The sequence below is a fragment of the Falco cherrug genome, chromosome 1, assembly GCF_023634085.1.
Source record: "Falco cherrug isolate bFalChe1 chromosome 1, bFalChe1.pri, whole genome shotgun sequence".
NCBI classification, from domain to species: domain Eukaryota; kingdom Metazoa; phylum Chordata; class Aves; order Falconiformes; family Falconidae; genus Falco; species Falco cherrug.
This window is the reverse complement of record NC_073697.1, coordinates 83,199,672-83,213,078: the sequence shown is the minus strand read 5'-3', so window position 1 is coordinate 83,213,078 and position 13,407 is coordinate 83,199,672. Positions and strand designations below refer to the sequence as shown.

General features: G+C 38.2%; 1 protein-coding gene across 2 annotated transcripts in view; it reads left to right on the top strand.

Annotated features, from left to right (window-relative positions):
- SPOCK3 (SPARC (osteonectin), cwcv and kazal like domains proteoglycan 3) overlaps positions 1–13,407 on the top strand; it is a 212,369-nt gene that overhangs the window by 180,523 nt on the left and 18,439 nt on the right. For both annotated transcript variants that reach the window (XM_055700841.1, XM_055700840.1), the window contains one exon: positions 10,892–11,011. In XM_055700841.1, coding sequence (XP_055556816.1) covers positions 10,892–11,011 — 120 coding nt within the window. The remainder of the gene's footprint in view (positions 1–10,891; positions 11,012–13,407) is intronic.

Genomic DNA, 13,407 nt, shown 5'->3' with positions numbered 1-13,407 from the left:
CCTGTATTATCTGAGTACATCAGTCGGTATAACAAGTTGAAAAGATTGAATTATTTTGATGAAAAAAGGAAGTTTTCTTGGTGGAAACTTTTCCCTTTTTCATTAATTCTGTCTTAACAATTTTATTTTGAAAGAAGGGTGCTAACCTCTGGAAGTCTTATTTTCTCTTCTGTAGAAAGTTGAAAGCTTTGCTAACTTAGCCATATTTATTTAATAACTGCTTTATGATGAAGCAGTTTATTAGGATACTCAGTTAGTCTTCAGCATTGCAGTTCAGTATTTCCCCTGAAGAAAGGTGTTAAAAGCTGTCCCTTACACTAAGAGAGCACCTAAAATGTATCCCTTTTCTGAATGTTGTTGTGCCTTGTGGAGTAGTTCAGTGACCATGAACTTGCTCTGCAGCCATTTCTTCTTGTGTTGATCATGACATGGTCTCCGTTTCTGAGCCGCAAACTTGGGGTGAAGAAATATGGGAGAATACATAAGGGTATATTTGCACTGTCAAATAATGTAGCTTCTTGGTTTGCTCCTTGGCTCTTGTCCGTGGTTATCCACACATATCACTGCCAGACTCTCTGCTCAGGTAAAGTAGTGGTTCCCTTTTCAGATGTACCTCTGGGAATAGTTTTCTCCATGGACAACTTCCTGCAGACTTTATGAATGAAAAAACAACAGATTTATAGTCCTTTAACTTGCAAATGGTATCCTGTTGGACACTGTACCCTCCAACATTTTCATTTACCCCCACATGCTTCACCAGTATATACTTCTTGTATCCTTCTTACTTATTTATAAAACAGCACTTTGAACAAGTTTCCCCTTCCTCTCCAAAAATAGTAATTGTAATTCAGTTGGGTCACTGTTGGTAACACAGCAGTTTTGGATTTAAAAGATGTATTAGGAATTACCAATGCTAAATAAATTCTTATCCCTATGAATATTCATATACATCTCATAAAAATTGTCTGATCTACGTCATACATTCATGAACAATCCATTCGGTGTTCAGTGCGTAGACTAGCAAAACATAATTGCACTTTGATAACATACTTCATATATGCATGTGTAAACATTTCAGATTTGTACCCTAATCATATCTTTTAAAAATCATTACTTTCTTCATTTCTCCTTCAGCTTTTGATTAATGAGTTTGTGTGGAGACACAGCTGCAGATTACATTTACTTAACTAGAGTTCTGATTTCAATCAGGTGGTGGTACAGTGTAGCAGAGTTTGCATCTCAGTGCATGTGATTTGTGCCAGGGGGAGAGGGTCCTGCAGTTATATTACTGATATAATGTATCGGCTGCTATAGTTTTCTTCAGTATTGGAGGAAGAGCTTTACTACCTCTGATGGCCTCACTTTAGGAAAACCACAAATAATTAGCTAAATTAGAGAGATTCCGGCCTCTCAGTCCTCACTGAGAGGTGTACAGGCTTTTTAATGCACATTTCTAGGTGATTAAGAGCAATGTTAGGGATTAAGCATTCAAGAAGGACACACAAGGAAATGGTTAGGGAAGTACAATGTGTTTTAAAGCATCAGATCACAATCTAAATACAAAAAGGAGGAAACTGCTGCAATGCCAGCCTTAAATCTGTCAGGCTTTAGTGGGATCCAGATGTGATGTAAAATACCTTTACGCCAGCCACTTGCAGAACAGCATTTAGTTGATTTCTATACGTTGGTGATTGTTCAGCCCAATGTTCAATTCTGCTGTCCTTCTCTGCAAGGGAAAAGGTGCAAAACAGTGGACAGTCCTACCTAGGCACAATGATAATTTTCTCTCACAATAGAAAGAAACTCCATTAGTCCCTTCCAGGTTCTGTGCACAGAATTACCTGGTGTGGTAGACCTTTGAAGCCTCTTATCAGCACAAAAACATTTCTGTTTTCAAAAAATGTCTAATTTAAAATACTGGAAATTATTTTTATTATTATTATTTCTCTTTATAAAGAGCATTGTTCAGTGGTCTTTTTATCCTTTTCTACTTTTCCTTGTCTCAGTCTTGTCCTTAACCTTGTCTAGGTTTCACGGGATTTTATGTCAAATGCAAAAAAGTCTTTGCAGGACCCTGTTGATCTTGTCCTTGAAAGGAGGGAAATATCCTGACTTTGTACCAGAGCTGTGTACTGCTTTCAGGAATCCTTGAAACTAAATTCAGAAAACTACCTCACCTTTATTTGTCTGGAAAGCTTTCACCACTAAGAAAATTGCTGTTCTGTCCCCATTTGATAGTTTTCATATATTCTATTATGTGAAATACCGTATTCAATTGAATATATAAAAATATTTGGGAATGAAAAGATCTTGGACTATACCATGTTACAGTAGAGCATTTCCTTGCTAGCTAACATTTTTTGCCGATTACCTAGCTTCATAAGTGTGCAATGTACACATTAATGACATCATTTTCATCCTCAGTAATTAGTAGTTCAGAATAACAGAGCGTGATAGGAAATAACTGACACTAAAGGCTAGCAGCAGTTAGCAAAGGAAGCCATATATATTGACTGTCCTCCAGAAAATTAACAAATACCACAACAGGTCTGTGATACTTCTGACAGATTAAAGAATTACTTTTGTCTTATTTAATTGCAGGTTGCAATGTTTTAGTAAGTTTATGTATTTTAAGTTGAAGATAATATTTTTGGACACAAATTCTGTATGTTGTGGTTACTGCTATTTTTCCTGCACTCAGAAATGGTCATTATATTTAAATGTGAAGTCTTTAAAACTGTGAGGACACAAAAAGATGAGATTTATTTTATGAAAATAGAATTTAATTGAAATAATTTTAGATTTTATGAAACATTAATCATGAGCAGAATGTTTGTATGGAACATTAATTTGAGGCAGTAAGAATAAGCAGCTGCAGTTCCCTGATATGGTGTCTGCAGCATTTATATTAATTATCTCGTAACATAGACTAACTGAAGTAGAAAATTCATTATGTTTAGTGAAATAGTAAGATCAGAATGCTTTTATTTGTTAATTTCCAGGTATCTTCCTAAAATCATTGGCCATAGAGGTAACAGATGGCTAATAAACTTCATAAGCGTATATAACTAGAAATATACATATTATGTTTTCCAATTTACAAACTTTTTTATATAAAAAAAAAAGTTGTGATCGTACATATGGGACTGTAAAAAGATGACTGAAATGACTGTACCATCCTTTATTTACAATTTTGAAAGGCTTTTTGTCCTTCTGCCAAATTTATTGGGCTTTGTGACCACATTACTTTTTGCCGTATGTTGTTATTCCCATTTGTGACAGATATGATACAGACCTAGAAATGCTGATGTATATTGCAGGAATCATGCCATTTCCATACAGTTTTGCTTCTGGTTTTCTTAGACATATAGATTTAGCCAAATGGGGACCTAGCCCTTAGTCTGGGGCCAGGAATTTTCAGTTCAAGCAATCAGTTCCTCTGGGCTAAATTCATAAAGGTGTGCGGAATGGCAACCTTGCAGAATACTGACATTGAGTAGGTACGGTTCATATAATGTTCCCGTTTACTTTAATAGATGCTGTCTTTAAAGGCAGCATTGAATTGTAATGGCGACATTAGGGTTACAGTAATTTTACACAGGGCCCTCTGAAAAATAATATGTTTAAATGCACACATGGATATGCCAGTTAATCAGTGCAGCTCAGATGCGTAAGATTAACTGTACAGCCATACAGTAGTACATGAAAGGCAGGCAATGCATTGAAAGGGTGTTGGACTACATAAGCATCAGTGTGAACTGCTCTAAATAATCCTTCTCACAACTGAGCTGGAATTGCTGCTGTAATCAAGTTTCTGGATACTTAGGAATCCTGGAGACATGGGTTCAATCCTCAAGTTACAGCATGAGAAAATGCTGTTGTGCTTTCCAGGGTAAACAGTAGAGTTCAAGACAGTAGATAGTAGTATATTGTTCCTCTTAAGGAAGACTGGTCTTTCACATAGTGAGGAACCTTCATGTGAATGGCAGGATGATCACAGGACATGTATGACTGGACGCTGTCCTGAGCAACCAGATGTAATTAGACCTGTTTTTTACAGAGGGTAAGGCTGAATGACTTCTGGACATCCTTTCAAACATAAATTATTCTGTGACTTTGTGAACACATACAGTGATTCCAACACATAGAAAACATTAGGATGATTAGAAGTATTGCTTTAGCACACACTGATTGTTTGAGTTATCCATCTCACATGAAGTAATTCCTAGTTTTCTGTAGGAGGTGGTTGATGTGGCTTCCCAAGCCGTTCTCCATCGTTTATCAGCAGTCCTGGCTAACCCGGAAGGTCCCAGAAGACTGGAAGTTAGCCAGTGTGATGCCCATCTACAAGAAGGGCTGGAAGAATGTTCCAGGGAACTACACGGCTGTCAGCTTCACCTCAGTGCCAGGGAAGGTGATGGAGCAGGTCACCCCAAGCGCCATCACACAGCACGTGCAGCACAGCTGGGGGGTCGGGCCCAGCCAGCCTGGGCTGATGAAAGGCAGGTCCTGGTTGATGAACCTGGTCTCCTTCTAGAAGATGACCCACCTAGTGGATGAATGGAAAGGCTGTGGGTATTGTCCACCTGGACTAAGTAAAACCTTTTACACCATTTCCCACAGCATTGTCCTGGAGAAACTGGCTGCTCGCGGCTGGGGCAGGTGGGCTCTGTGCTGGGTAAAAAGCTGGCTGGATGGCTGAGCCCAGAGTGGTGGTGAGTGGGGTTACACCCAGCTGGTGGCCGGTCACACGCGGTGTCCCCAGGGCTCCGTGCTGGGGCCCGTTCAGTCTTTATGGAGGGCCTGGCTGAGGGGATGGAGCGCACCCTCAGCCAGTTTGCAGATGGCCCCCAGCTGGGCGGGAGTGTTGGTCGGCCTGAGGGCAGGCGGCTCTGCAGAGGGTCTGGGCAGGCTGCACCGATGGGCCGAGGCCACTGTACGAGGTTCCACCAGGCTCAGTGCCGGGCCCTGCCCTTGGGTCACAGCAACCCCCGGCAGCGCTCCAGGCTGGGGGAGAGCGGCTGGGCAGGGCCTGGGGGGAAAGGGCCTGGGGGTGCTGGCTGGCAGCCGGCTGGGCAGGAGCCAGCAGGGTGCCCAGGTGGCCAGGAAGGCCGGCAGCGTCCTGGCTGGTGGCTGAAACGGTGTGGCCAGCGGGGCAAGGGCAGTGACCGTCCCCCTGCGCTCGGCACTGGTGAGGCCGCACCTCAGGTACCGAGTTCAGGTTTGGGCCCCTCGCTGCAAGAGGGACAGGGAGGTGCTGGAGCGTGTCCAGGGACGGGCAGCGAGGCTGGTGGGGGGTCTGGAGCACAAGTCTTGTCAGGGGCGGCTGAGGGAACCGGGGTGTTCAGCCTGGAGAAAAGGAGACTCAGGAGAATTTATTGCTCTCCACAACTGCCTGAGAGAAGGTTGTATACAGGTGGGGGTTGCTCTCTTCTCCCAGGTAACCAGCAATAAGAGAGGAGGAAATGTCTTCAAGTTTTGCCAGGAGAGGTTTATAGTGGACGTTAGGAAGAATTTCTTCACTGCAAGGGTGGTCAGTCATTGGAACAGGCTGCCCAGGGAGGTGGTGGAATCACCATCCCTGGAAGTGTTTAAAAAAACACTTACATGTGCTGCTTAGGGACATGGTTTAGTGGCAAGTTTATGACTTGGCAGTCCCGGGTGGACGTTTGGACTTGATGATCTTAAAGGTCTTTTCCAACCTAAATGATTCTATGATTCTATGGTCTTCATATTGTCCATATGCTGTCTGTATATTTACTTATTGTTTTATTATACACATGAATTTATGAATATAGTTCTACATTATTGCTTGAGATTGTCTGCTGGGGATGATCTTCTGAAGTTCTGGTTATAAGGACTGTGTGTCTTGAAACAGGATAGAGTTGTGCAGCAAGCATAACCACACAATGGGATAGTGCAGACCACATCGTGACTTGGATGTGTCCCTTCTGGCAGGGCAAGGTACTTCATATCTGACTCTGAAACAAAGCCTTAATCTTTCTCCTACAACTTAATCCCACTGGCCATATTGTCAGTAAATCATAGTTTTCAGGGGAACTGGCTGTTAGTGGATTTAGAAATGGAAGTGTCATGTTGTTAAATTATAAAAAGACTTTAGGAATATTCTGGCTGCAGGGCAGAAAAGAAAACAGATGAATTGGTGAGTTCTACACTTAAATTACTGTTAAACTGTGTTGATAATTTCTTTAGGTCTGTAGAGCTTCTTTCACAATTGGCAGGCCTTTACTCTTAGAAGTGAATATTTAACTGAGGTCTGCTGCTGAAAAAGTAGATGAAACTATCTTCTCCTGAAGTAAACAGAGACACAGTTTCTATCTACAGCCTTGTGATCCCGTATGTTATTGTGTGTGATGCTCCACAATGTGAGTGTGGTTTGTTTTTTTTTTTCCTAAATCACTTTTTGACCCTTCATGTAATGAAAGCTACTCCTTAAAACAACAGTATTTCAGTGTGCTTACTATGTCAATATGGTAATGATTTACATTTTTTAAACTACACATAATTATATGTATATATGTCGCTGTGTTTATATAAAAAGTATATATTGTTAACTTATTTTCTGTTATGTCAGAAAGCCAAGACTTATTTACATATAATAGGGAATTCAATCCATTATGCTAGTTCCAAATATGTTCTGCATGTCTTTATAGCTTTCAATAGCACTGGTTTTACTTCATCAATTAGATTGAGTTGAAAGTCACTGAACGAACACATATTGATTAGCATTTTCAAATATTCTACTTCCAATCAGTAAATTCTATTCAAATACCAACACAAATTGTAACATTTACTGCATGTGAAAACAAATTGAACACTTAGTTCCACCTAACATTTAAATAATACTTCCATAAAAATATTTCTGGATTGAGTACCTATTAAGTTTTCAGATCCCTTCATTTTTTGCATATTCATATACATTGGTTTTAAAAGATAGTCAGTTTTTATTACATCTAATGACAGGAGACTCCAGTAACCTTTGAGCTAGTGACTTCACTTTACCCCATACTAATGCTTTTAATGGCTACTAGAATTGATTGTAATAGCAGGAATGCCTTGCATTGGCATTAGACAAAAACAGAAGTACTTTTTGGCAGGTTCCCGAGTGGATTCATGTCATTTAATATGCATTTTTTTATTACTGTCTAACCTTCTACAACCTTTACTGTCTGTCTTTTGCCATTAAAGATTCATCTCCCAGTCTATCAGATGAAATAATAGTCTGAATAGATCTGAATTACCTCATCTTGACCTATTTTAAATCAGTACAGACCAATGCGTACAATAATTTCACCAACGTGTATCTTTAGAAGCTGATCACCAGGATGAGAAGTCCCTAAACATATTCTAGAATGCACCAAACCATTAATTAATATAATTTTTCATCATATAGCATAAACCTGCGCAAGCACGTTTTAATGGCAAGTAGCATTCTAGTGAATGGAGTGTTAGGCTGATACTCTCTCTGTTAAAGAATACAATATTTATTCATGTTAATCCATGTGAATTAAGGTGCAATGCTTCTTATTCTGCTGGTTTAATGTTAGGATAGCTAGATCTGGAAAAGCACTCTGGAAAATAGTAAGTATACTAAAACCTGAAATTTCTTCTCTATTTTGGAATTTTCCATTGAGAAATTTAAAAGTGGAGGGGTGGGGGAGTGGGAAACAGAAACAAAAAGAAGACCCCAGTGTATTTTAGTTTCCAGCAGTCAAAATGAAGTGCATTATTACTTGTTATTTAACCAACTCATAATTTTAACAAATTTTAGGCATCCTGTGGAAATGACATAATTGATAGAAAGGTTTATGGCAATAATTCTAATTTGCTGTCTGGTTCTACCTTTTAAATCTTTTCCTGAGGTGCTGGTATATAAACTAAATATTCTGTGATATTGAAATACTGAAATGCGAGACTTTGTTATAAACCCATGCTTTAAATACTTATTGAGAACACAGTTTAGCCATGTAAATTATTAAATGTGTAGAGTAGTATAGTTTTGCATCTCTCGTGTATATTTCATATATAGAAGACATCTACTTTTACTTGACATGTTAGAAATGTCATGAACCAGAATTTCACTGTGCATTTAAATCAGTAATACAGTAAATGTCATTACATGCCATGTTTGAGAGCTGACTCCAGCACTTGAATAGCTAGCTGGTGGAAAATAAGCAAATGACAGTTTTAATCAGTTTGTTTTGCATTGGTTATAGATATTATCAAAACTTATCAAAATCATTACAATGAACCAAAAATTATGACAATTTTCTAATTCTTGGTTTTGAGATAAAAACCCGTAACTTAAATTGTCAAGTAAAGCTTGGGAAAAGGATTGTAAGAAGTTGAATTTGGAAGAATGCCCCTAATCTGTGATCTCTTAGGGGACGCGTCAGATTCCCCAAATGTGCCATATATACGCTCCATTTTGAAAGGAATGCAATTCACAGGAGCACAGAAAATGCCATTTTATGTCATATCGTGCATGACAGTGGCTAGTACCACATGCTGAAACAGCAAAATCTATTTTATTCTTATACCTAATAATCAAAGAGGCACTATCTCTTTTTCTTAATGCTTTGATTTTACACCTTAATGAGTTTAATAGATGATTAGCTTCAGTGTATCTATTTCACTGCTTCTACAGAAAGGAGGAATTCCTACATTCTCTGTCATGCATCTGTCATGTGCATCTCTTTGTTCATGTTATTAAAGCTAAGCTTTTACTTGAAACTGACACTTCCTCATGCTCTCAGTTTTATATATGTAATAAATAAATATATATGGATATACGTGTGTGTCTGTGCCTGTAAATGAGTTTATATACTGGCTCTGAGTAGGTCAGCTCAGCATCAGAGGTTAATTGGTGTTGAGCTGCAAATAGGCAAATTAGAGGTAGATGAAAATAGCCAGGTCAGTGTATGTATATATTAATGTAGCTATGTTATTTCTGGGACCTGTGGCAACAGTACACAGTATTGTGCAGGGTAGATAAATCAAAGTGGTTAGATTGCAGGTCAGGTACCCCTAATGGTTGTGCTGTGCTCCATGCCCTTTGATTCCATTCTAGAAGTCTTTCTCTTAAACCAAGGGAAGGTAGTTGGAGGAGGGAACAATATTATTCCATTTCACCTGTAATCTATTTCACCTGTAATCTATTTCACCTGTAACGGGAGGTGAAATTAAAGATGAGCAAGGTGTCCAAAGTTCATGTCTGATTTCTTATACTGACCTGTCAGCTGGTGCAAAGGTTGGTAATGGAAGGCGTCATCATAGCAAACATAGAAATCCCACAAGTTTTAAATCTGATGTGTAGTCTTGGCTCAGGGGAATATTTCCATCTAGTTGTTGCGATATGGTTTTGAGCATGCATGCCCGCATATCATAAAAATTTCTTTCCCCAGTTCGCTATCAAATTATCAGGGGAAAAAAAAATCCATTATACAACAGAAAAGCAGAATACAAGTTTTATAAAAATGTCAATTCATAATATGTGCAAATGTATGTATAGTTTGAACCTAACTCTTTCAAGGAAAAAAACAAAGTCTCAGGAGAGACTTCAGCAAAGAATGAATAAACAAAAGCTTCGATGCCTGCAGTTGTACAGGCATTGATAGTTGTTGATGTATTGACATGTTTCAGTCCAACTGTGAAGTACAAATAGGTGTTTCACAGTGTTGTTCAATTTAATAAGGTGTGCTGAAGGCTAGGTCTCCAAATATTATGGTTTGCTACATAATAAAGGAAAAGTAAGCTGAACTGGAGAATTATTTGCAAGAGTGTCACTGTGAAGCTCTGCTAACTTAGGTGTGAGCTCTTCAGATTGTAGCTTAGTCATTTACTGGTAGACCTGGAAAACGTGATTTGGAAGTGGTAACTGTTGATAAGGGCACTGGAAGGTATTTTGTTACCTAGGGAAGCATATCTTCAGTGCCTTTCCTGCTTTTGTCATCTTCCAGATCCTATTATTTCTTGTCTTCTCCCAGCTTCTCTCCAATACATGAAAGCAGAGTTCTGGAAGGGATATCTGCTTGCTCCAAGCACACCTTTTCTTCGTCTTCTCCAGCAGCTCAATAGTGGATAGGTCTCCTCGCTGCTATCTATTATCTGCTTCTGCTGCTGGTTTCAGTACTACCAGTACTGTACAACACTTCAGCCAGTCTGCTCCTAATCAGCTGTTCTTGATGCTACAGATGCTGTCCTTGGTCCTGCATGCTTTTTCTACCCTTGCTGTTTCTAGTCAAAGAAACCATCCTTTCCATCACCAAGCAGCTGTATGGCTGCCTGTTTGCAGTTACGTGCTCATGAATGTTGGCTTGTAAAACCACATTCAATCAGATAAGCTTCCAGGACACTCCCTGAAGCAGTTTCTCTGCCAACCCTACTTCCTCTTTTCACATTTCAGCATAGGAAAGCAAGTTGGGTGTTCCTGCATTATCTGCCTAAATCACATCTCCAGCCTGTTCTGGTAGGGCTTCCATTACTATTGCCTTAACGAACATAAAAATGAAACTCCAAAAGACCGTCATGGGTGTCTCTGCCATACAGCCTCATCTACAGTAAGATGGGATAATACCTGTGCTAGAACTGTTTGCAGTTGGCGGTAGTTTGCGTAGGATAATTTTAATTTCTAGTTATATATATTTTCATAATTGCTTCATACATCAGTCATTTATTTCTGAGGATCTTAATTGGGTTTTGAAGGCATGAAGTAATGAAACTGAAGTTTATGAATTAAAGAAAGCTGTGGAACATATACGTTTATATTTTATGGTTTTTTTGTTTTGTGGGGTTTTTTTTGCATAGTTTGAAAAGTTCTATTTAGCACTCAGGAGAAAAACATTAAACAAGTCTATGTTTTGTTTTTCAGTGTGCAGTGACCTGGAATTCAGGGAGGTTGCAAACAGATTGAGAGACTGGTTTAAGGCACTTCATGAAAGTGGAATTCACAATAAGAAGACTAGGATTGTTCAAAGGCCTGAAAGAACCCGTAAGAGATTTCTGCTTGTCTTATTTCATGTTCTCTTTGATAGTTTTTTGTACTTCTATATCTCCATTGCTAAGACTAGCCTTATTCTTATGTGCTTTAAATAGGCGTGCGTACAAACCATAACTTTGTGCTTTACTAAAGTTAATTTCTTATTTATGGTTTAGTACTGATATAAAATATTCATTTCAAACTTTCAGTGTTGTTTTGCAGGACTCTGGTAAGAATGTATGGCAGCTACAATTCACAATGCTTTCATTTGTGAATGTTATTAAATTGTCTATTTGATTGATAATTAGCTGCTGTATAAGGAGACTAAACAGAAGAAACAAGTAGGGATTTTTGAGCAGCTTTTCCATAGAGAAAAGTGAGTTGTGAAATGGCTAGCCCTAAGAAATAATGTACAGGAGATATAATTACCTGTGACCCATCACTGCTAGTTGATGCCACTGTAGGTACTGGTACAGAAGAACATAAGGAAAAGAAGCTTGTAAGCAAAAACGAACTTTCAAGGATGTACTTCAAATGGGAGGACTCAGGCGTACTAATGAAGTGGAAACAGTAGGGAGCGTAATTTGTTTTTAACTTCCTCAGATATTTAAATAGGTGTTTCCTTGTGGAAAGTAGTAAAGTTTTAAAATGGAATTATCAAAGGGCTTATAAATGTGCAATAATAGTTTCAAGACTGATGTCCTACTGTGAAGGAGGGTCAAATTAGATTTCATAGGCCATAAAACTCTACCTTTCATTGATATGAAAAGCAAACTATGAATTCCTCCAAAGTATGTTTCACAGAACTTGGCCAGCACTGGCTGCTTACTTAGTCATTCATTATTAACGTTTTAAGTATTTGGGATTTCTTTCTTTTTTTTTTTTTTTTTTTTTTTTGCCTTTTCTTTGATTGCTATTTGTAGTATTACTATTTTTAAGAAATCCATTTATTTAATTTAATTGGAAATGTCATTTCTTTGTGTGATTTTTCATGCTAAAAGAAATACAAATAATTTGGTAAAACAATGATTTAAAGATGATTCTGTGTTATCTGGGAATACTTCTCTTAATATTGAGAAAAAATGTCTATGAGGTAAGGTAGTAATACCATCATGCCACTTTTTATCAGTATTGAAAAAAACACATTTAAAAATATGTATTTCCAATTTACATTCTGGTTGGTGCCCATAACTGGCACATGATCTGCTTCTCATCCAGTAATGAAAACAACAGAAATACAAAGTTTGCACCTCCTACGTAAGCATTTATTGGATAGTAATAAATAAAATGTATCTAATAATACAGCTTGTGTTAGCACATCACTCAGTTAAAGGTCAGCTGAACCATTGCATAGGGTCCTGTTTCTTGCTGAATACTCACTTTGTTGGGGGTAACACTGAATAGGTAAGGTCAGAAATGCAGCACAGCTGTTTAGAAACCTGATAATGCAGTAAAAGTTCAATAAAATTCAGGCAATGATAAAAGAAACGACTGTACAGCTATTAAGTACTACAGCATACATAAATAAAAAGTCACTGTTTCAAGTAATTGGGTCCTATGTAATATAGGAATGTGAAGTTCATAATCAATACTTTGAATATACTGAAATGTAGTGCAAGCACAAAATTCTTAAGAGTGTGAGATTTTTCCCATAGACATTTTCCTTGGTCTTTTTTCCTTAGACACATAGGTTGCATTGGTAAGACCTAGTATCTGTACTTGAAACAGGTATTTGTATCACGGTGTGTATGTGAATATATTTTACTCACATATATTTTATCACTTGTATGTTTGCAAAATTTTACTCAATAATAGCAATCAAAGACTGTATTTAGACTTAAGATCTAAGATTTTAATATATGTGACTGAAAATGCAAGTCTTGTGGATTTTTGGATCTTGTCAATTTTTGGACCTAGAAATATGTTATGTGATCCAAACTGCTTGGTTGTTTTCTGACTTCAATCAGCATAAGATTGAGTGGTGTCTACCTAATGTTGATTTTACATCTAGTACATCCTAAGCGTTCATGTTATGGCACTTCATGTTCAATGCAGAACATAATGACCATCTGCTTAGATTATGTAGACCAAAGCAGTTGTGAGTTACATGGGTATTTTTAGAACAGATTGTTCAATTGCATGAAGCACTTTGGTCTGTGAGCATGACGAGCTCTTCTGCAGAAAAGGTTGTGGTCCCATTCTGATTAGCTTCTTCCAAAGGTTTAGGGTCTGTGGGATCTTTTCCACCTAAGCTGAGCTAGTGGAGGACTCATTCTAAGGCAGGTAGAGAGATATATTTGCCTCAAACATACAATTGTTCCAATTGAGGGGTAAAAAAAGAGTTTCTGGCCCAGTTTTCAGAATTTCCTTTTGGAAGCCTTCGAAGTCATGAAGTTCTTTCCTTTGAC